Here is a 25,725-nt window from a genome sequence, read left to right on the forward strand (position 1 = left end):
GTGATGGTTTCCCACCGGTAACCCGCTCCCCGACCTGGATATGGGCCGGAGGAGACCCTTTTGCCCACAGGCGCTGGCCCTGGGAGACGGTTGCCCTTGGCGGTGGCAGTGTCTCCCCTTCACGGTTGGACGGTTGCCTTCTATCGTGACTTGGCTGTTTGGAAACCCTGAGGTCCCCTTCACTAACGGATTTGGCAAATTCACGGCGACACCAAGCCTTGCCGGGATCCAAAAGGCCCCTGCCAATGGTGCTGTCTTCTCTTTGTATACCGGTCCGGTACGGCCGGGTCACCACCCGTCCACGGTCCTTACGGCAGACTCCAATCGGCCTCCACTGCACACGGTCACCACATCCTGCCAACCTTGCTGTCCTGTCCGGGCCACATACCCGGACCAACTTCAGGCTCTTTGCTGTCACTTTTCTCCTCTCTACTACTTTCCTCCTTCCACTTCCTTAGCTTAACTCTCACTGCCTGTGTTTTCCCTCCTCCTTGGTGAGTGGAGACCAACCGCCTGGCTCCACCCCCTGGTGTGGACAACAGCCCCTGGGGAAGGCAACAAGGATTTTGTGTTTTGACTATGACATGCCTGCAGGGAGTGTGGGGTGTGTAAGTGTTGTGCTCTGTGGCCCCTGGCTTGTCCAGGGCGACACAGAAGCACTGCAGCACTGCCTCGGCGAAGCGGCAACAGGCTGTGCTGAAGCTAATCTGCATAGGTGACAAACCCCACAATGCAGAAGAGGTGTGTACAGCTCTGAAACAGCAGGCAGATCACTGGCTCACACCTCTGAACCTAAAGCCAGGAAAGGTTGTGTGTGACAATGGCCGGAACCTGGTGGCGGCTTTGAGGCGAGGCCAGCTGACACATGTTCCATGCGGGGCCCATGTGCTCAACCTCGTGGTTCAGCGGTTTCTAAAGTCATACCCAGAGCTGTCTGATCTGCTGGTAAAAGTTCGCCGCCTGTCTGTACATTTTCGAAAGTCACCTACTGCTTCAGCCGGCCTTGCCGGCTTTCAGCGCCTTTTGCATCTTCCGGCTCACAGACTGGTGTGTGATGTCCCCACGCGTTGGAATTCAACTCTGCACATGTTGGTCAGGATATGTGAGCAGAAGAGGGCAGTTGTTGAGTACCTGCATCACCTAAGCCGTAGGGAAATGGGTCAAACTCCACACATAACACCTGAGGAGTGGAGATGGATGTCCGACCTATGTACCATCCGCCAAAACTTTGAGGACTCCACCAAGATGGTGAGCGGCGATGACGACATTATTAGCATCACCATACCGCTTCTCTGCCTTCTAAAATGGTCTCTGCTCAAAAAACAACCATGATGCATTTCAGGCGGAGCGCGATGAGTTTGAGCAAGAAACAGTAGTGGGTGTGGGTGATAACACACAGCCCAGCCTCGTCTCATCACAACGTGCAGTGGAGGACTATGACGAGGAGGAGGATGAAGACATGGAGCAACTCTCTGGCCAAATTGAGGATATGACATGCAGTCATATCCTCGGTTCAGCGTGGCTGGCCAGAGGACAGGGTAGATGAGGAGGAGGAGGAGGAGGAGGAGGAGGACAGCATGTTCAGTCATCGTGTTGGTCAGGATACTGAAGTGATGGCTGTTAAGAGTCTGGCACACATGGCTGACTTTATGGTAAGCTGCCTGTCTCGTGACCCTCGCGTTAAGAACATCTTTGCCGACAATCATTACTGGTTGGTAACACTGTTACACCCACGCTACAAGGAGAACTTTATGTCTCTTATTCCCGAGGCGAAGAGGTCAGGCAAAATGCAGCAGTTCCAGAAGGCCATAGTCACGGAAGTAGGCAAAGCATTCCCCTCACAAAACGCTAGCGGCATAGGTCAGGAATCAGTGGACAACCAAGGCGTACATCCGAGAGGGGCAGAAGTCCAATACGCCAGAGGTAGGGGAACAGTCTTTAAGATGTGGGACAGTTTTCTCAGGCCCTCACATACCACAGCCCCTGAGGTGCGGGGTAGTGCCACAAAAAATCCTAAGTTTGCCCAGATGCTCAAGGAGTACCTTGCAGATCAAACAACTGTACTCCGACATTCCTCTGTGCCTTACAATTAATGGGTATCCAAGCTGGACACGTGGCATGAATTGGCTCTCTACGCCTTCGAAGTCCTGGCATGCCCTGCCGCTAGCGTTTTGTCAGAGCGTGTTTTTAGTGCCGCAGGTGGAATCATTACAGATAAACGCACCTGCCTGTCAACTGTAAATGTTGACAGGCTGACTCTGATCAAGATGAACAAGGGTTGGATTGGGCCAGACTTCACCACACCACCAGCAAATGAGAGCGGAATTTAAAGTTTGCCATGTACCTACACTCACCCATGGGTACACACTTCTGGACTTTGGCTAATCGCTGGACTGCTCCTCCTTCTCCTCATGTGCCATCATGATGACCGTTACAATAGTTAGGCCGTTGTTTGAGGTATACCCCCAGTGGTAAATTTTTTCGACCATTCTTTCAGAATGGACATTACAACGACAGGCGACCCGCTCCTTTGCAATGGGAACAATGTTTTGAGGCCCTTATGCACATCTCTATCCAGGGACAATGTGGAGCCTGACGCTGCCACCGACTGCAACACACACGTGCGGTTTTTAAATGCAAGCACGGACGCAATAAGAACCTAACTGGTTTTTAGGAGCGACAATTACTGAGAAGTCTGACACTATCAGCCACTGCTGACTGACGTGTATTATACACTAGACTTGTGCGTTATATAATAGTTTGTGCAAAACGTGCACCTGTACGCTGCCACCGACAGACACACACGTGCTGTTTTTAAATGCAAGCACGGACGCAATAAGAACCTAACTGGTTTTTAGGAGCGACAAATACTGAGAAGTCTGACACTATCAGCCACTGCTGACTGACGTGTATTATACACTAGACTTGTGCGTTATATAATAGTTTGTGCAAAACGTGCACCTGTACGCTGCCACCGACAGACACACACGTGCTGTTTTTAAATGCAAGCACGGACGCAATAAGAACCTAACTGGTTTTTAGGAGCGACAAATACTGAGACGTCTGACACTATCAGCCACTGCTGACTGACGTGTATTATACACTAGACTTGTGCGTTATATAATAGTTTGTGCAAAACGTGCACCTGTACGCTGCCACCGACAGACACACACGTGCTGTTTTTAAATGCAAGCACGGACGCAATAAGAACCTAACTGGTTTTTAGGAGCGACAAATACTGAGAAGTCTGACACTATCAGCCACTGCTGACTGACGTGTATTATACACTAGACTTGTGCGTTATATAATAGTTTGTGCAAAACATGCACCTATACGCTGCCACCGACAGACACACACGTGCTGTTTTTAAATGCAAGCACGGACGCAATAAGAACCTAACTGGTTTTTAGGAGCGACAAATACTGAGAAGTCTGACACTATCAGCCACTGCTGACTGACGTGTATTATACACTAGACTTGTGCGTTATATAATAGTTTGTGCAAAACGTGCACCTGTACGCTGCCACCGACAGACACACACGTGTTGTTTTTAAATGCAAGCACGGACGCAATAAGAACCTAACTGGTTTTTAGGAGCGACAATTACTGAGAAGTCTGACACTATCAGCCACTGCTGACTGACGTGTATTATACACTAGACTTGTGCGTTATATAATAGTTTGTGCAAAACGTGCACCTGTACGCTGCCACCGACAGACACACACGTGTTGTTTTTAAATGCAAGCACGGACGCAATAAGAACCTAACTGGTTTTTAGGAGCGACAATTACTGAGAAGTCTGACACTATCAGCCACTGCTGACTGACGTGTATTATACACTAGACTTGTGCGTTATATAATAGTTTGTGCAAAACGTGCACCTATACGCTGCCACCGACAGACACACACGTGCTGTTTTTAAATGCAAGCACGGACGCAATAAGAACCTAACTGGTTTTTAGGAGCGACAAATACTGAGAAGTCTGACACTATCAGCCACTGCTGACTGACGTGTATTATACACTAGACTTGTGCGTTATATAATAGTTTGTGCAAAACGTGCACCTATACGCTGCCACCGACAGACACACACGTGCTGTTTTTAAATGCAAGCACGGACGCAATAAGAACCTAACTGGTTTTTAGGAGCGACAAATACTGAGAAGTCTGACACTATCAGCCACTGCTGACTGACGTGTATTATACACTAGACTTGTGCGTTATATAATAGTTTGTGCAAAACGTGCACCTGTACGCTGCCACCGACAGACACACACGTGTTGTTTTTAAATGCAAGCACGGACGCAATAAGAACCTAACTGGTTTTTAGGAGCGACAATTACTGAGAAGTCTGACACTATCAGCCACTGCTGACTGACGTGTATTATACACTAGACTTGTGCGTTATATAATAGTTTGTGCAAAACGTGCACCTGTACGCTGCCACCGACAGACACACACGTGCTGTTTTTAAATGCAAGCACGGACGCAATAAGAACCTAACTGGTTTTTAGGAGCGACAAATACTGAGAAGTCTGACACTATCAGCCACTGCTGACTGACGTGTATTATACACTAGACTTGTGCGTTATATAATAGTTTGTGCAAAACGTGCACCTGTACGCTGCCACCGACAGACACACACGTGCTGTTTTTAAATGCAAGCACGGACGCAATAAGAACCTAACTGGTTTTTAGGAGCGACAAATACTGAGAAGTCTGACACTATCAGCCACTGCTGACTGACGTGTATTATACACTAGACTTGTGCGTTATATAATAGTTTGTGCAAAACGTGCACCTGTACGCTGCCACCGACAGACACACACGTGCTGTTTTTAAATGCAAGCACGGACGCAATAAGAACCTAACTGGTTTTTAGGAGCGACAAATACTGAGAAGTCTGACACTATCTGGACTGTTTTAGACTGTGTACACCAGCCCCAGATATGATGAAGGCTGGTATACGGTCACCACTAGGAATGGCTATATACCCTGCCTGCCTGCCTGCCTGTATACTGCTACAATAGTCCTGACAAGGACTCTTCTGGTCACTAGCCTGTATTCAGACCTGGCTATACCCTGCCTGTATATAGCAACAATAGTCCTGAGAAGGACTCTGCTACTGTACTCCGACCTGGCTATACCCTGCCTGCCTGTATACAACTAGAATAGTCCTGAGAAGGACTTTTGGTCACACTGTTTGCAGCCCTGCAACTGAAAAAGCTATAAAGGGCCGCAAAGCTTTCCCTGAATCAGCGACACTCTCCCTGCACTAAAAGTCTGGATAGCTGTGAGCAGAGCACAGCGCGCCGGCCGGTATAAAGGCTCGGTCACGCTGTGCAGGCCAGCCAATCACTGCAATTCCACAACTAACAGGGCTGTGGCATTGCAGTGGTCTGCCAGCCAATCCCTGCATGAGGGCTGGCTCTCAAAAGAGCGCCAACATGCAGGGATGAAGACCACGAGTACAGCACGAGTATCGCGAGATTACTCGGTCCCCGCCGAGCAGCCCGAGTACAGCGATACTCGTGCGAGTACCGAGTAGTTACAAGCATGCTCGCTCATCACTAATGACTAACTATTATCATACATATTATGAATTATACAATATACAGTTGGTATTATCTGTGGTGGGCATATAAAAACAGGGCAAAGAACACCATATAGTTAGAAATATTAATTTGTTGCCAATTTATTATTTAAATTATATTTGTAGTGGAATTTATTCTGAAAAAATAAACCAATATATCAGTTTTAAATGTTGCATTAATTAAGTATATCTAGAATTAATATACCATTTTTATTTATTTCATAAATAGTAAGATCTAATTTTAACACCTTTATTTTGTTAAATCCATTAAAAATATAAGATATACAAAACGGTCAGCTGAATAAGTATAAAAGGTGTTACAAGGACCCTACATAGATACCCTTTCATAGATACTTGTATTTTAATAAGACCATACTAAACTATATTCACAATTTTAATGTACAATATAATAAAGTTTCATTTTAATATAGTTATGCCTGTGTTTATATTATTGTATGAGTCAAATGAATATGATGTCGAATAGTGGTTTTTGCGCATAGTTTTCAGTTCCCAATTGAAAGCATATGCATAATAATGTATTATATATTAAATATTCTATATTAGAAACTAATTAAATGTATTTAAATTATTTCGATCATTTTATATTACAAAGGATTTTTATTGTGGAATATGTATTGTTTTTGAAAAATTGCACATTAGTCATCATTTTTTTGTTTTTATTTTTTATTTTTTTGTAATTGTAATACGAATCATGTTGTATATCTTATTCTATGTGATATCTGTAACCTCCAGTACACAGGATGTACTGTAGGAGCATTAAAAACTAGAATAAGACGCCACTTATTAGATGCGACTAACCTACAAGCCTCTGTGTCAGCGGCTTCTCGACACTTCCAGACAGTGCATGGAGGGGATCTCCGCAATTTTAAATTTACAGTTATTTAGAAGGTCTTCAGACCTGTCCGGGGAGGGGATCATAGGAGGAAACTCCTTAACAGGGAAACATACTGGATCCTCACCCTAGAGACCAGAATACCATATGGGATGAATTATCGACAAGATCTTATCCTACACTATTAACTTCTTTTAAAATTGTATTGCGGCTTCCCTTCATTCACTTTGTCTCAATATTAAGCAACCACGTAGATACGTATGATGACTGGTTATAATAGTGAGAATACAAATATTGACATATTAAAAAATAAAAAACAAAAAAATGATGACTAATGTGCAATTTTTCAAAAACAATACATATTCCACAATAAAAATCCTTTGTAATAAAAAATGATCGAAATAATTTAAATACATTTAATTAGTTTCTAATATAGAATATTTAATATATAATACATTATTATGCATATGCTTTCAATTGGGAACTGAAAACTATGCGCAAAAACCACTATACCACATCATATTCATTTGACTAATACAATAATATAAACACATAGACATAACTGTATTAGAATGAAACTTTATTATATTGTACATTAAAATTGTGAATATAGTTTAGTATGGTCTTATTAAAATACAAGTATCTATGAAATAGGTTTTGTGGGGTCCTTGTAACACCTTTTATACTTATTCAGCTGACCGTTTTGTATATCTTATATTTTTAATGGATTTAACAAAATAAAGGTGTTAAAATTAGATCTTACTATTTATGAAATAAATAAAAATGGTATATTAATTCTAGATACACTTAATTAAGGCAACATACAAAACTGATATATTGGTTTATTTTTTCAGAATAAATTCCACTACAAATATAATTTAAATAATAAATTGGCAACAAATTAATATTTCTAACTATACGGTGTTCTTTGCCCTGTTTTTATATGCCCACCATAGATAATACCAACTGTATATTGTATAATTCATAATATGTATGATAATAGTTAGTCATCTATTATACTTAAATTTTTGCTGTTTAATATATAACATGTGGATGAGGAACGGACTTGCTGATGCATTTAGTAAGGATTTATGATGTATATTATCTATACGGAATACCGATATGGAAGAGATCTCTTGTGTAATGATCAGACTTTACTATATGCACCTGCCAGTTCCACAACTATATATCTATATACGATATATTTTAACAGCAATCCTTGTTTTAACTTACCACTTTCCTTTTTCTTCCCCCCTCCCCCCCCCTCCTTCTCCACCCACTCTCTATTACTATTGTTCTATATCTAATTTTCATCTTCTTGGAAAACCGCATTGCATGCACTTACTAATGTGACCATCTATTGGGAAAGATTTCCAAATGTTGACATGTGCATATAATTAAGGTGGGTGTGTGCTACACCTTATAGGAAACCGACACTCTTTCCTCTTCAGAACATGACTAAGACTATGTGTCGAAACGCGTAGTTCTGTGGGGTCCTAGTAATATCCATTACACTTTTCCAGCTGACCGCTCTGTATACCATATATTTTTAATGGATTTAACAAAATAAATGTGACAATTTTTAACTCTACATTCTGAGGACTGCGCTGGACTTTTTTTCCTTCTGATCGTGAACTTGGCAGCCTAGCCTTCCGTGCGCGGGTCCAGACAGACAGCGGATCACAGCAACTTGGTGAGCTGAACTTCCTTCTCTTTTTTAATATGTCATCTGGTATATCTAGCTGCTCCTCTCTCTGTACTTTGGTGACCGAGTTTGAAAAATGGCTGGCTTCACTCAACCTGCAGCTAGGGACGGCCATGCGCAAGGGTGCAAACCTAGTTGCAGCCCAACGGTTGGGCAACACAATGTCTGTGCGACATGACATATGCACTGCATGGATCAACCTGGTTGTACAGCAATTTCCAGAACAGGATTATGTGCTAGATGCATTGCTACAGAAGGCACGGTCGGCATGTGATCACATTTTGAAATTAAAATGCCGGCCCACAAGCTTTGCATGGAGCGCAACTCCCGGGTGTTTTAAAGCCGTATGGGGAGGGGGCAATTCCCTATGGATAGGGGGCAGTTGATGATATTAAAGAGCTTTATGTTTGGGTATACAGAGACTAAAAACGTTTCTCCGATTGTTGGGTAGAGGTTACTGCCAGTGTTCTGGCCTGCAACTGGACCACTAATGCATGTCTTGTTTTTTTTTATAAAAAATAAAAAGGCCCATAGCCTATGTGTTTGCTGGACTGTAACTCCCTGCTGTTTGAAAGACCCATGGGGAGGGGGCAATTTCCTTTGGGGAGGAAGCAATTGATGGTACTGGACTATTGTTTTTAAAGGAAGAGACTAGAAAATGGGTATCCTAATCTTGTGGTGAGGTTACTGCCAGCGTTCTTTTTCCATAGCCTTCTCCTCCCTTTCCAAATCTACTATAGAATGCATATGCCATCAGGAATATCCAGCTGCTCCTCTCTCAGTACTTTAGTGAGCGAGTTGGATAAATGGCTGGCTACACTGAACCTGTAGCTAGGGAATGCCAAGTGCGATCAGACTGAAACACTAGTGGTGGCACTACGGCCAGGCGACACAACGTCTGGGTAACATCACATATGCACTGCATGGATCAACCTGGTTGTACAGCAATTTCTAGAACAAGGCTATGTGCTAGATGCATTGCTGCAGAAGGCACAATTGTTATGTGATCACTTTTTGAAATTAAAATGCCGGCCCACAGCCTTTGCATGGACCGTAACTCCCGGGTGTTTTAAAACCCTATGGGAAGGGGGCAATTCCCTATGGATAGGGAGCAGTTGGTGATATTCAACAGCTTTTTGTTTGGGTAGGCACAGACTAAAAAGATGTGTCTACAAATGTTGATGATGCAGGAGAGGATGCTGCCAGTGTTATTGGAAACAGAGGTCTACACCTGTACTTGCAGGGGTTTGGGAGCACCAGCCATACACCTGTCCCTCATCCACCTCTATATTTCTTCTGTCTATAGCCTAGGAAGCTAATGGCTAGGCCAAATCAGTGGTGCTATACTGTAAAACGTATTTTTGCTGTTTTGGAAGCCTTTCAAAGCCCCTAAAGGTGTTTCTGTGCCTTAGTTTTGGCCTCCCATTAAATCCAATGCGGTTCAATAAAGGTTCAAAGTTTGGTTTAGGCTCGGTTAAGTAAAGGCTCACGAACGCACCTCATGTACAGATCGGTTTGGAGAACCAAACCGCGAGGGGCTCGCTCATCTCTAATGATGATCATAAACACAAAAGAAAAGAGATACATCAGAGGATTCATGGCGGCGATTAATGCTAGCCCACTCAGCAAGAGGAAGGAACGAGGACCACTACTACTGATTATCTGAGACAAAACAGTGCATATACTGCTCCAAATTCTTATTTATGTGCTCCATTTGTCCATTAGGCTAAGGATGGAATGCCGATGAATGAGACTGTTTAATCCCTAACCAAGAGCAGAAAGCCCTCCAAAGGTTGGCAATTAATAATTGAGTTCCTCCATCAGAAACAATTTTAGGGGAGACTCCATGGAGTCTGACGATCCCAAGTATGAATACTTGGGCTAAAGTTTTAGCATTGGGTAACGACGTGAGGCAATAAAATGTGTAATTTTCGAAAGCCTGTCCACCACAACAAAAAGGACTATTACCAGTAGAGGAAGGAAGATTTGTAGTGATGTACATAAACATATCCGTCCAAGATTAGCTAGGGACACCCAAAGACTGCAGACAACCTGATGGACGGGAGTTTAATGAGCAGGCACAGGTGGTACACACATACCCTTAGGACACCACATCCCTCTGGCTTTTGGGTCACCAAAAGCGACACAATATGAGATCCAGAGTACCCTTCATCCCAGGGTGAACAGCAAGGACAGAATCATCATGCTCCTCTAGAACCCTAAAATGAAGATTCAGGGGAACAAATGACTTGTTAGCTGGGACAACAAACAGGGCCTCAGCAATCTCAGATTCAACCTCAGTACAACACTGACACCACCACTCCATTCTGAAGGATGAAGACAGTCTGCTTACAAGGTCTCACCCTCAAATTCTTGGATAATACATTTGGCTTTAGTGTTTTTAGATCCTGGAAGATAAGCTCTAAAAAAGTTAAACCTATTAAAAAATAATGACCAGCGAGCTTGTCTCGGTGTAAGACGTTTAGCCAACTCAAGGTAAAGGAGATTTTTATAGTCTGTACCTACAGTAACAGTACGAATAGCTCCCTCCAGAAATTGAAACCAATCTTCAAACGCTAATTTGATAGCAAGTATTTCCCTGTTGCCAATATCATAATTACGTTTAGCCAGAGATAACTTCTTGGAAAAGAAGGCATATAAACGCGGTTTACAAGCAGATGGACCTTGAGACAATATTGCTCCCACCCCGACCTCTGATATGTCAACCTCCACCGTGAATTTGCAGGACATGTTTCATATGAAACCCAAAATTATTTGGCTATATGAGAATGTCATCCAGGTAAATGATAACAAATTTCCCTAATAGGTGAGGAAATATATCATTAAGGCCCGTTTCACACGTCAGTGAAAAACAGTGACGTTCTTCACTGACGTGTAAAACACGCCCATGTCCCTCCGTGTGCCGTGATTCACGGCACACATGGGTTGTCTAAGTGCAATCCGGGCTCCGTTCTCCGTGGCCCGTGATTGCACTTAGAAATCAACTCACCTGTGCCTGCTCCCACTGTCCTTGGTGCTGATCGCTCCCGCGGTGCAGCATCCGGCCGGCGAGGCCCCCCCAAGCAGCTGCTTCCAGGTCGGCTGTGTCGTGCATCATGAATATGGGCGACAATAATGAGCCGGCTCAGAAGCAACAGGCAGAACAGGCTGCAGAGAGCGTCGCTGGAGCCGGGTGAGTAAAAATGCTTTTTATTTTAGAAGCATGTTTTTTTCTGGCACGTGTTTCACGGATCACACCATAGTGTGGTCCGTGGGACATCCGTGATGCCAGAAAAAAATGGACATGTCTCCGTGCGGCAATCACGGACACGTGTGCACGCGGCACGGAGACACGTTCAGTGAAAAATCACTGATGTGTGAGCAGACCCATTGATTATAATGGGTCTGCGTATGTCAGTGATTCTGGTACGTTTAAAAAAAAGCACAAACGTACCAGAATCACTGACGTGTGAAAGGGGCCTAATAGAGATGAGAGAACTTGTTTGGTTGACGCCAATTTCAAATTCGGTAGGAGCATTTCCCGGTTCAGTTCGAGCTCAGGTACCCCAGCCTTTTTGGGAAAAATCGGTATTGATCAACTATGTTCAGTAAGTGCAGTTTCCAAAATGCTTTTCTAATAACGTTTTATGCTTTTGGATAGGATTGTGATACTGTATGATGAATGGATGGATGTATTTAATGACGGAGAGTGAGGAGGAAGTCAAAGAAGCGCACACTTCTTTTTTTAACTTTATTTGTGGATGTTCCAGAACACATTCACAAGGTTCAGACACAAGGGTTTGTGTCATTGCCTGTCTAAGTCACATGTCCCTCTGCATATATAATGCGGATATGAGATGTCTGCGCCATTTTGTGATGCTAAAGATTAGGGAAGGTGCTGCTGCTGGACAGTTAGCTTAGCTAGGGGTTTAATTATAGGTAGTTGAGATAGACAGGAGACCTTTAGCAGCGTAGGGAAAGGTGTTTGCCACAAGTCGGCATTTCATTATATAAATAGGGATTGCTACTTCTAAGTGCCTGCTAAATGTTGCCAGTAAACCATCTTAATAGGTATTGGTACTTTTTGGTGCCTGCTAAAAATTTGCCAGTGTACCATCTAAATAGGTATTGCCTCTTTTTGGAGCCTGCTAAAAATTTGCCAGTGAACCATCTAAATAGGTATTGGTACTTTTTAGTGCTTGCTAAAAAGTTGGCAGTGAACTAATTAGGTATTGATACTTCTGTGAGCCATCCCAATATTGCCATCTCAGCCAAGAAATACAGAATTTTACTTTTGTGTTAGGTATCTAACAGGTGTGGGCTTAGGGTTGTGAAACACCTGTTTCAAATGGGAAGGGTACATCAAACCTGAGTGGTAAATCACAAAGTCGTGGTGGAAGGACTAGGCGGGGTGTTCGAAGTGTACGTTGGGGACATTCTAAGGTTAGTGAAAGCTCTACTAAGCAAACACTGGCTCGTCCTATCCCAAATGAACTGAGAACAAATTCTGTTACTGGACTGGCTACTCTACTCCATTTCTTTGGCCTCTGTACATCCCTTTAACTTGTAAAAATAAGGGCCAGAAACAGCATGTGGTAGAGTGGATGGCAAGTGTTGCATCAAGTGGCCTCTACTCCTCTTCCTGCACCTCAACATCACAAACAGTTCATTCCTCAGAGGTGCAACCCTAATTACACTTGTTTCCCCCCACGTCACAACTCTCCAACCGCCAAACTGACTATGCGGAACCACACATAGGCCAGGCTGCAGAGCTGCTCACACATTGTATCCCATGGACATCAGAGGTCTGCTCCAAAGATTCAAGGACTGAAGAGGAGGAAAGCATCTGCACCGATGCCCAAAATCTTTGTCAGTTTGATATGAGCCTAGATGAAGTAGGGTTCGAGCAGGATCCAGACCCTCGTCAGCGGACAACCCCCGGGGTGGAAGTGATCATGATGATGAGACTGAGATAACTGAGGTGCGCATGCAGTGTACTGTGATATCAGGAAGAGGAGGAGGATGACTTTCAGGGCAAGGAGAAGGACAACAGAGAGGATGACGATGAACTTGTAGATCCCACTTGGTGTGAGCCCAGGGGCATGCAGCTGAGTAGCTCAGCAGAGGAGACTGAGGAGAAAGACTAGGTGCTTCCTGCATAGAGTTATGCAACCAGAACAACCACTGCATCATCAGCCACAACTCTGGCTGTCGCCAGCAGCAGTGGAAGGTGTTCATTTTACAAGGGCGGTGTTTTGGGGTTGGCGGCTTAGGAGGAGGATGGTACATACAATCCTAAATGCAACCCGGTGTCCACCATGCTATGGATGTTATATAGCTGGTAAGGGCCCAGAAAGCTTGATGGACAACTACTGACTTCAGTATAATTAGATTCAAATAAACCGTCAGTGTTATTTGCACACTAACACTACAGTAACGACTGTGAGGACAATCCGACCACACCACTGTAGAAAACCTAGCACCAATTAATAAACAAAAATGCAAATGTAGCAGTGCCACTCTAAGCACACCTGCACAGTAGCACCTGCTACAAATAATATGGTTGAGATCAACAGTTTCCTTAACCAGCGCTGCCACCTAAGAAAGTAAATATACGGGTAGCAGTATGCTTAAAAAGTGCTGCTATACTGGACTAGGTGAAGCAGGTTGAGGTTCGACAGTGGTTTCACCAGCACTGTCACCGCCACTAGGCTTGTGGGTGTCAGTACGTTAGGCTGCACAAACACCGGCTATTACTACTAGGTAGCGATTAGTGAGAGATCTGCCTAAAAGACACTCTCGCTGCAAGGCAAGTAAAGACTGAGTGGTGTCGGTGGCGTTCTTATATAACCTAAGCACCACCTAGTCTCCGCTCACAATCAGTCAGTGCAGCTGACGTCTAACGGCCAATCCCGCGAAACCATGTAATTGGGGAAGCTGACGTCAGATGACCAATCCGATGATGCCACGACATGCGCATGCCCATTCGCCAAAGAGTCAGACTTAGGAAAAGACTGGACTGTGTATGTGCACTTCCCCGTTTTGCACACTTCGACTCTAGCGGCTGGACAGCCACCAGTAGCACAGCGGAGGATTGGGCCAACCGCTGAGAACAACGACAAGGGGCGAAGCAGCACATCGCAGAATGGGTCTCGGGCAGCGGAGAGACAGGAGGCACCCTGACTCTGACCTGAGAGGGAGGACGCCTTTGGCGTATAGCCATAACAGGTGGCATGGGTTGCCAAGCCTGGGGCTTTTTTTGCAACTGAACTGGATGATCCAACTTACGTTCTCTGCAACTTTGTAAATAATGACTCGGTAGAGTCAGAAATTCAAATAACTCGTCTACTATATGCATGACCCATAACAGACAGAAAGGATATGTAAACGCGTATGAAATTGGACCTTTATTGTCATTAAAAGACATTACTTAAAAACACATATAAAACAGTATCACCCAAGGGGCAGATGGTAGAAATTGGGAACACCTAACAGACACCCAATTAAAGGTAAAGAAAAACAATATAAAGGAGTGAGAGTAATTATTCCAACCAAACTAATTTTGCAGAAAAAAAGAAATATATAACAGATCTTAGTGTATAAAGGACCAGGGCATAAAAAAAATTAAAAAATGGCAAATAATGCCAAATGCCAGTATAGCGGGGGATACAAGTGTGTCCGAGGACCTTCAGATAAATTTACAGTCCATAGAGGACACAATTGTGTAAAAAAATACTGCGCATACGGAATCGTAAATAATTATATCAAAGCAGAAAGGCACATATGATAGACATCCAAGAGAGATTGAAACAGTCCAAAATTACCAATAACAGAAGTCCACAAAAAGGGGGTGAGCTGCGGCATCCCTGTACACCCAACGCGCATTTCGCATCTATAATGCTTTATCCAGGACCGTAAAATAACAACCAACATGCATTAGTTTGGGAAGCATACTAAAATGTGGCCTAGCGAGCACCGCCAAACACCCGATGCCACAACAACCGTATCTGATGCTTCTTCATCCACCGTCACCCTCAAAACTGCTCTCACCCAGGTTTCCGGCCAGAGAACCTTTACTTTACTTCGCTACAGTCGGGTTGAGTGAGTCAGTTGTAATGCAAGTGGACATTTTGACCCATCTGAGACACCGAGCACACCACATGTTTCTCAATCCACCATAACATCTCTGTCTGCAACTCAATCACAGTCAACCAGTTTATGAAGTACAACCTATGCCACCCTTTCTCAGCACACCAGCCAGCTCTCGGTCCCACATTTCTGGCCACAGAAAAGATTATTTCCTCCTACACATGCCAAAGCGAAAAGCTTGAACTGCACCAAATTCAATCTGTTGGCTATCGAAATGTGTCCTTCCCACCTGGTGGATACAGAGGGTTTCTGAAAGCTAATGGCTGTTGCAGTCCCCCAGTACCAGTTGCCATTAGTGTTCTAATAAAGCTGTGCCAGCGCTACACTATCATATCTCAGACAACATTTGCTTTTCCTTGAAAAACTCTGTCTCCCAGGGTGCATTTCACCACTGACACCTGGATGAGCAAGCATGGCCAGGGCGTTATATCTTACTGACTGGGTACTGGGTTACTATGGTAGCTGTGGGGTCAGAGAAGGGGCTACTTCCCAAGTGTTAAAATCCCCAAGGCTTGCGGAACAAACCTTTGGATCTACTGCTTCCTCCACCTACTCTAGGGCCTCCACCTGCACTCTCAACCTCTCCCTTAATGTAACACTTGTTCCAACAGTGCAGAGGGAATCCATTCCACCTCTGTACCGCACAGCCATGGCTCAACGCATTCAAGCATTGCTAAAATGAATATGCACTGGAGAACGTAGTCACTCAGCTGCAAAGTTGTGGACCACTATCCAGGCCGAGTTTGATCAATGGTAGTCTCCACTAAACCTGAAGGACATGTGCGATAAGTGTGCACACCTGGTGGCAGCCATATGCCTGGATGACATCCCACATGTGCCTTGGATGGCTCATGTCCTCAACCTGGTTGTACAGAAATTTCTAGGCCACTATCCCGGCCTGGATACGCTGCTGCAGAAGGCAAGGTTGCTGTGTGCTCACTTCCGCCTTTCGCGCCCTGCAGCTAATCGATTTGCATTGCTACAAAGGGCTTTCAGCCTACCTGTTAACCAGTTAATATTCAGTGTGCCTACATGGTGGAATTCCACTCTGCACATGTTGCAGTGATTGTGGCAGCAGCAACGAGCCATTGTGCACTATGTCATGACGCACAGTATCGAAATGGCTGCAAAGATGATTAGAGCTGACAATGTCATCAGTAGCATCACTATTCCGGCCATCTACATGTTTTAGCACACTTTGAATAGTCTTCGGAAGTAGGTGGTGGTCACGGAGGAAGCAGAGGAGGATGAGGAATACCATCCTGTCCAGACCATTTTTGTGTAAGATCTGGACAGTCGTCGCACAGGCGGGTGTCATAGGAGGGAGGAGTCCATCTATCACTGCAGGCTCATGGTAACAGACAAACTGGTAGTGAAGGTGCAGGAGCTGAGGAACAAATGGAAGAAAGAGTCATAGGCGTTGAAAACTCAGGAGATGAAGAAGATATTGATCCCGTCTCTGTTGTCCGTGGTTGGTGAGCGGGGATAGAGGGAGGCAAGCTTGAGCATTACCCCGCCACCAAAACAACATGGACTTGGACCTCATGGAAGTGTCCGACTCATGAGCACCTTCTTGCTGCACTAGCTGCAACATGTTGTCCGTATTGTTAGGATTAAAAATAGTGCTGACTACTGGGTTGCCACTCTGTTTGATCCACAGTACAAGAGTAAATTTCGCAAGATGCTTCCCGCCCGTGAAGGGACGCTTGGAGTATTGAAACAAGCTTGTAGACCATCTTAACAGTAGTTTTCCACAAGACAGCAGTGAGTCACAGTGTGCACCGCAGTCCTAGAATTCCAACCACGGGAACATAGCGTTGTTATTGCATAAACATTAGGAGTAGCAGCAGTTCGAGTAGCAGGAGCAATTTTTGTGAGGTTTGGCACACATTTTTTTAGACCATATCCTGCACCAGCAGAACAGAGTAGAAGTCTGACACATAATGAACGACTGGATACCATAGTGGAGGAGTATATAGAGCTCAATATTGATGCCATAAGGTGGGGGTTTAGACCCTTTTACATTTTGGTCTTCAAAAATGGAAGAGTGCCCTGAGCTCGCCAGTCACGCCTTGGAAGTTTTGGCATTGCTAGCACCCAGTGTTCTCACAGAACAGATTTCCAACGGTGCTTGTAGTGTCCTGACAGATAAGTGCATCTTGCTGTTCCCTGAAACTGTACGTAACTTTCATCAGGATGAACAAGTCATGGATGTCAAATGACTTTGCCATCCCAGTCCCAGACTATGTAGACTAGGGAGTAGTGTAGTGCTAGGGGTCTTAAAGCACCAGCCCTACGCTTGTCTGTAATCTTGATGTCTATGATGAAGGTAGAAATGCTGGTTCAGGCCTTGTTAGCGGGTCGGTCCCACGCATCCATGTTGCGGTGTTCTACCATTTGTAGTATGGACCCATTATTACCACTTTTCCTGTTGTCTGACCTTATTTTTTAGGAAATGTGGGGACTCCAAGTAGGGTCTCCAGATTGTGTTTGGCTGTACTGGCAGGGGTGTGGGAGCATCATGCCTTATCCTGTCACTAATCCATTTTAAAAACAGAAATGCTGGGCCACATCCTGTGTGTTGCATGGACCATACCTGACTGCTGTGCAAAGACACAATGGGGCAATGGGGATTGATTCCTCTGTTCTGCTGTCTGCCTGAAATGTTTTTAAATGTCATGACTGCAAGATGGGTCACCAAGTTGTGACTTGTCTGTACAGCAGGAGTCTGAGAGCACCAGCCCTACACCTGTTTCTCATTCACCTCAATATTTCTTTTGCCAATAGTCTAGGAAGCTAGTGGCTGTGCCAAAACAGTGAAGCTCCACTGTAAAACTTTGCTGTATCTTTGCTGTTTTGGAGACTTTTTGACCCCCCAAAGGTGTTTTCTTAGGTTTGGCCTCACATTGATTCCAATGTGGTTCAAAATGCTCTGCAAACCGCTAGGCAAACATCGTGAAGTTCATCGATGATCTGTGAACCGAACTTTGAAAGGTTTGCTCATCTCTAATCATTAACAAAGTCCTAAGAAACTGCAGGCACGTTAGTCGGGCCAAATGGCATCACCAAATTTTCTAAGTGACCATCTGATGTATTGAATGCCATTTTCCACTCTGTCAGATTACAGGCCCCCGTGAGATCGAGTTTGGAGAGCCATTTAGCACCAGCAATCAAATTAAATAGGTCTTGAATGAGCGGCATAGGATACTCGTCACGAACCGTTGTCTGGTTGAGCTCACGAAAATACGGACACAGTCCATCATCCTTCTTTTTGACAATACCTCCAAAGACATGGGAAGAAGATGGCCTAATGTGTCCGTTAGCTAAACCCTCCATTATATACTATTTTTTTTGTTTTGTTTTGTTTTTTTACGGCAAGTCTCTCAGGACTAGACAGATTTTATAGTCTGCACTTGTGCAATTTGGCCCCTGGCTTCAACCTTATGGTGCAGTCGTAAGGTCTGTGTGGAGGCAACTCCTGACAACCCTTCTCAGAGAATAAATCCCCCAATATCAGCGAGAAGATCTGGAAGACTAGTGGTTATCACCGAGATACAGGTCCTTTAAGGTCCAGTCACACTAAGCAACTTACCAGCGATCCCAACAACGATAGGGATCGCTGGTAAGTTGCTAGGAGGTTGCTGGTGAGATGTCACACTGCGACGCTCCAGCGATCCCACCAGCAACCTGACCTGGCAGGGATCGCTGGAGCGTGGCTACACGAGTTGCTGGTGAGCTCACCAGCAACCAGTGACCAGCCCCCAGCGCCGCGTGGAAGATGCTGAATGTGCACAGAGCAGGGAGCAGCGCACAATGCTTAGCGCTGGCTCCATGCTCTCCTAGCTACAGCACACATCGGGTTAATTAACCCGATGTGTCCTGCAGCTACATGTGCACAGAGCAGGAGCCGGCACTGACAGTGAGAGCGGCGGAGGCTGGTAACAAAGGTAAATATCGGGTAACCAAGGACAGGGCTTCTTGGTTACCCGATGTTTACTGTGGTTACCAGCCTCCGCAGAAGCCGGCTCCTGCTGCCTGCACATTTAGTTGTTGCTGTCTCGCTGTCACACACAGCGATCTGTGCTTCACAGCGGGACAGCAACAACTAAAAAATGGCCCAGGACATTCAGCAACAACCAACGACCTCACAGCAGGGGCCAGGTTGTTGCTGGATGTCACACACAGCAACATCGCTAGCAACGTCACAAAAGTTCTTCGTTAGCAGCGATGTTGCTAGCGATGTTGCTTAGTGTGACGGGGCCTTTAGACATGGTTCATTAGAGTAAGAGCTCCATTTAATTGTGTCCTGGGTTTTCCAGTCAACAACAGGATTACGTAATGCAAACCAATTGAAGCCTAACACTATTTGTGCAGGATGGTCTTTGAGCATATAACACGATATGAGCTCCAAATGGAGAACCCCTATATGGTATTCTAGATTTTGTACACACTCCATAGAGGCCCCTTGGAAGAGAGGTGACGAGTAAATGGCAAATATCTGGACCGGACTAGAAAACTCATTCACCTTTAACCCTGAGCAGTGAGCAAACTGTTTGTCAGTTATGTTTGCCACAGAACCACTATCTAGAAATACCTTAATAGGGTTGTCCTGGCCCCTTATTTAAACCCTGGCAGGTATTATACACTGAGACACCATGGGGGAGGAGATACATAGACTCAGGTTGGAATTCCCCAACCCACGTGGACCCCTTGGGCACAGTGGGGCAGAAACCAACAAAGTGACCCATTTTGCCACAGCAAAGACAAGTTCCTCCCCTTTTTGTTAAGGAAAAGTCTATCCTGCAATAGGACGTCCCTCCAAGAGGCAAAGGATATAGGGAGGCCTCTGGAGGTAAAGATGATATAGACACCCCATCCCAGAGAGTCTTGGTATTATGAGACCTTTGCCTGAAATGGCGATCAATCCAGGTTACTAGTGACATGGCACACTCAAGGCATGGAGGAATTTCATACATGACCAGTGCCCCTTTGATCTTCTTGGATACACCCTGAAAAAAATTGGCTTTCAAGCGCAGGGTCATTCCTCTGTCTACGGACCAGAGCCGTAATTCAGCGCAATAATATTCCACATGACTATTCTTCTGTTGCATCAATAGATTTTTGATTTGACTAAATATATTTTATCCGGATTATCATAAATGAGAGAGAGTGCCGAGAAAAATCCATCCAACATAAGAAAGACAAGGGAGTTTAAGGGCAAGAAAAGGGCCCACACTTGTGGGTCCCCTACTCAAAAGTGAGAAAATAATTCCCACCCGCTGTTACTCACCCCCAGAGGAGTGGGGACGTAACCAAAAATACCACTTAAATGCCTCCCTAAAAGCAACAACCTGCCTGTGCTCCACCGAAAATCTCTCATAAAGAGGCAGTTTATAACAAAACATGTAAATGCAATTATTTTTCGGGAGAGATTCCTTTTCTGGAACAATTTGAAGGTTGCCAACATTTTTTGCCTTGACTGTGCATAGTTTATTTTTTGTTTTGCAAGATATGATAATTTAATAATACAATAATATTTCGAAACATACTGCCATTGTGGAATTAACCATGTAATGAAAATTGTCCATAAACTAAATTGCAATATTGCAAATTTTGGAAATGAAACTAAATTTATTCTATTTATTTTACTATATACATTTACAATGTATATTTTATTTTTTTAATACAGACGCCATTTCCATCTACTGGATTAGACTCAAGCAGAACAACTCGACATCATGGTCTCGTGGACAGAGTATATCGAGATCGAAATCGCCTTGGATCCCCACATAGGAGACCTTTGTCAATCGATAAACATGGACGTCAAATATCCTTATGAAGAATGATAAATGTTGATAAAGAATAGTTTTAATCAGCTCATGGTAATGTTAAACGAGCAAAGAACAAATTAGATGCAGTGGAGAGCAGTGATATAATGTCATTACATATTACTCTCAGGTTCTATCTGAGATATCAGTAAATTGCTTGTCGCCCACTCAGCTTTCCTTTCCATGCTTTGTAATGCCATGCGAAAACCAGGAGAGGAGAGCTGCAACAGTGATGAAATATGATCATGTAAGCACCATTTATCATGTATATGCAAAGCGTTATCTCAGGTGTTGGAACATTATTCCCCAATACCTAGGATAGATCCAGATCATTTTTTATAATGACATTACAGCGCAGTTCTCCTCTCCTGATGCTTGTAATGACCATAAGGGTACGTTACCACGAACAGGATCAGTTGAGGTTTTGACAGTGCAGAATTTCTGCAAAATCTCCATATCTTAATTTAATTTTGTTTTTGTGTGCGTATTTGACGCTGCATTTTTATCACTTTTTTTGACGCAGCCTTTTTTGTCTCTTGTGTGTCATACTTAAGTTAAGAGCTATTTTGTTTTTTAACCTTCCTGGTATTGACATCAATAGGTGCAAATTACATGCGTTTTTTGGTGCGTTTGTGCCTCATAAATGCACCAAAAATGCATGCGTATCTTTTACCTGTGGATTTTCCTCATCTAATGCAAGTCTATGGGGCAAATCCACACAGAAAATAGTGTTACTGCAAGAGAAATTGACATGCTGAGGCTTGGAAAAACGCAGCATGTCAATCAGGTGGGTTTGCGCAGCAAAAAAAGCAGTGGGCAGGAGATTTCTATTAATCGATTCCACTTTGCTTGTACTGTAAAACGCAGTGAAAATATGCAGCGTAAAAAAAAACTGATCGGGGTCGTACCCTAAGAGTCATGAGTGATAAAGTCTTGGTATGAAAAGGTTAGACATATCAGTCTCTCCAAATCACAGTAAGGCCGATTTCAGACATCTGTGTTTAATCATAAACAGAGGTAAGCTGCGCTCGACTGCTTAGAGACCTGGTGCTCGGGAGAAAAAATTGTCCAAAATATTTAGAGGAACACAGTATGAGGAAGGAGATGAACAGTCAATGGTTTTTGTAGTATGCTTGTGTTTTATTCAAAAGAAAAAGGTTTTCGTAACAACCAGTGTGTAACAATTTACATGAAACGGTTCAGTCTGACGTTTCGGCTCATATAAGAGCCTTCACCAGGGACATTTAATACTAGAACAAATTTTGACAGAGAAATCACAAAGAATAAAATTACAATGACATCATGATATGGATAAAAACATACCAAAAGAATGCCTGTAAAGTGAGGTGAATGTGAGAGGAGAATCAATCATAATGTGCATAAATTGATAACGTGTACTAACTCAGTGCACATCCGGGATGGGGCTAATTGCTGACAATCTAAAGGGAGAACAGGGGAGAAGAGGTGAAGATAAAAGGAACCAGATGTGTGAGATCTGGGGGACACAAGAGTCCAAGAAGTAGGGAGAAGAGAGGGGGAAGGAAGAAGAGAATGGAAATGGAAGAAAAGGACAAAAGAAGGAGGAAAAAAGGGATTATTAGTAAAATAGGGAGAGAAAGGATAAAAAAGAAAAAAGAGAAGAAAGAAAAGAGGGAAAAAGGAGAAAAGGATAGGTAAGACATACCCGTTATGGTGATGTAGAGTAAGAGTCCTGTACACACAATTGGTAAGATGAGAAACAAGGGGCTTAAAGGAGAAAATGTAGTTAAGTACAGGTGAACAAATATAAATAATGGTGATTAGGAATGATAGTGAATAGGAGAGGAGTGTAGCTTACATGTTAATTATGGAAAAGTCGCGAGGCTCTGGATAAGGTAGGGGTGGAGAAGTGTTACGGCTGAAAAAAAAAGGGTAAATAGGATATTAAGGGAGCAATATAATATAAAAGGGGAAGTAAGGGGAGAAACAGTGTATTGGTACATACCAGTAATAAATGCCGTGCTATGTGGGTAAGCAGGGGCTCACATGTAGTAGAAGGTACAAAATATGTTGAGATCATTATATGGTGATACTGTGAAAGGGTTAAACATATAATGAGATCAGTAATAGGTATGAGTTACGATATGGGTAAGAAATGGAGACAACATACCATGTATTATGTAGAGGGGTCATTTCAAAAGTAAGTCATTTGTCTACACTCCGTGACCAGATAATAGGGGTGGACGCCCCATAGGGTATAAGAGAACAAAGCTGGAATACAATGTAACACCATCACCGCAGTGGTATCATGTAGAAATTAATGTTATAAGATACAATGTGTAAGGAATATAAAAGACATACCTATTAAGTGGCAATGAGATGGTGTAGTAACCAGGGAAATGTCTGAATTGCCTTTAAGATAATATAAAAGTAAAGGTACCGTCACACATAACAAGATCGCTAGCGAAATCGCAGCTGAGTCACGGTTTCTGTGACACAGTAGCGATCCCGTTAGTGATCTTGTTATGTGTGACACCTACCAGCGATCAGGCCCCTGCTGCGAGATCTCTAGTCGCTGCAGAATGGTCCAGGCCATTTTCTTCAAAGGCGATATCCTGCTGGGCAGGACACATCGCTGTGTTTGACACTGTGTGACAGGGTCACAGTGACTGCTGAGATCGTTATACAGGTCGCTACTGCGACCTGTATTGTTCCTGCATCGCTGGTAAGATCTGATTGTGTAACATCTCACCTGCGACCTCCCAGCGACTTACCTGCGATCCCTATCAGGTCGCATCGTTTTCGGGATCGCTGGTAAGTCGTTTTGTGAGACTGGGCCTTAAGAAAGTCAAGATAACATTGTGAAAGAGGGAATAGCAGAGGAGCAGATAAGGAATCTTACCTATTGCAGCATGTGGTCTCAGGGAGCCCAGGGACAGAGGGGAAAGACGGGGTTTATATACTGGCAGCGTGTTATGCAGCGTCTAACCAATTTCCGGGTTTTGGAATGCTGGGGAGTGGTGAAGTGTTCGCGCATGCGCATTGCGCAACACTCGCTCTGCCTTCCTGGTGTTGGAACGCAGGCGAGTGACATGCAATGTACGCATGTGCAGTGCGATATGGTGGAGAAAGGATCGCGCAGGCGCGCTGTGCTTTCCTATTCAGTATTGTGGGATCCAGGATATGGTATGACAGGCAGCGGTGGAGCGTGCTGTAGGTGAGGAGAAGTATGTGCACTCTATGGGACCAGTGAGGAGGTGTTCTAGGACATCTGGAGAGGGGAGAAAAGGGGAAAAATATAAAGTTTTTGAACATTACAAAAGAGAGCAACAGAATTGCAAATCAACATTATTTCATTAGTTATATTTATATAGGTTAAGACCAGTTAAACGGTATTCAATCTGAGAAATAACAATACATAACGTAGTAATATATCATATTGTATAGAAAGAACGGGTATATCACTGCCAGGGAGAGATAATCTATTGAATAGTATAATACTGTGATACAGACCAGAAGCACCATAATGGTGCAGGAGGAGTATCACTTGTACCAGAGGTCTCCAGTGGACAATCACATGAAACAGAGGGGTTAATGTTATAGACAGCATATAACAATAAATATGATAAAGCAGATAATATAGCCAATATAGCAAGTGACTTAACAAATGACTTAAAATATGACCTCATATTCCCTGTTGAGACCTAGAGGTTCCAGGGTTTTTAATGTATGAATCCAATAGGCTTCTCGTAACTTTAGCCTATTGATCCTATCACCCCCTCTTCTGATAGGGGGGACGTGTTCAATGACTTGGCACCGTAACTGGGCTATGGAATGATTGTGAGAAATGAAGTCAAACGGTATAGGTAAAAGTGTTTGTTTACAGCGAATTGTCGATTTATGTTTACTGATGCGGTCTCGGATATGTTAAATGGTTTCCCCAACATATCCGAGATGTGTGTCCGGAAAAGGGGAGAATTATAGATGTGATGTTCCTCGAACCACGCCATAAAAATATTGGCGCATGGGGGTGCCATGTTGTACCCCATGGCAGTACCTCTCCGCTGGACATAGAACTGGTCTCCGAAAAGAAAAAAATTTTGTTCAAGAACTATGTGTAATAGGTCCAATAGGTCCTGACAAAAGGTGTGTTGATGGTCAGAGAGGTTACTGTACTGTTTGAGGAACAGTACAGTAATCTCTCTGACCATCAACATCACATCTATAATTCTCCCCTTTTCTGTACACGTCTTAACATGGAAGAGGTACATCGATGACGTGTTTGTCATATGGCAAGGCAGGGCCGAATCTCTGAATAACTTTCTACTTTTTCTCAATTCCTGTATACCTAATGTGGCCTTTACCCTTCATCAGGACCCCACTTCCATCCACTTCTTGGATACTACCGTGACACTGGACAACACCGGTAACATGTCCACTGACCTCTATATAAAAAGTACTGACAAGAATAGTCTTTTACACTATACTAGTTGTCACCCGAGGCATGTGAAGAATTCCCTACCACTCTCACAACATCATAGGACCACCCGCATTGTGACTGATTCCCGCACCCAGAGATTCCCGCATGAAATGAGCCGTAAATTCCAGGACAGAGGTT

The 25,725-nt window shown here is 43.9% G+C and overlaps 1 protein-coding gene across 4 annotated transcripts in view; it reads left to right on the plus strand.

Moving 5' to 3' along the window:
- Positions 1-25,725, plus strand: part of CRTC1 (CREB regulated transcription coactivator 1) — a 1,360,738-nt gene that overhangs the window by 489,715 nt on the left and 845,298 nt on the right. For all 4 annotated transcript variants that reach the window (XM_075352648.1, XM_075352649.1, XM_075352651.1 and 1 more), the window contains one exon: positions 20,990-21,127. In XM_075352648.1, coding sequence (XP_075208763.1) covers positions 20,990-21,127 — 138 coding nt within the window. The remainder of the gene's footprint in view (positions 1-20,989; positions 21,128-25,725) is intronic.

The sequence above is a fragment of the Anomaloglossus baeobatrachus genome, chromosome 1, assembly GCF_048569485.1.
Source record: "Anomaloglossus baeobatrachus isolate aAnoBae1 chromosome 1, aAnoBae1.hap1, whole genome shotgun sequence".
Classification (NCBI taxonomy): domain Eukaryota; kingdom Metazoa; phylum Chordata; class Amphibia; order Anura; family Aromobatidae; genus Anomaloglossus; species Anomaloglossus baeobatrachus.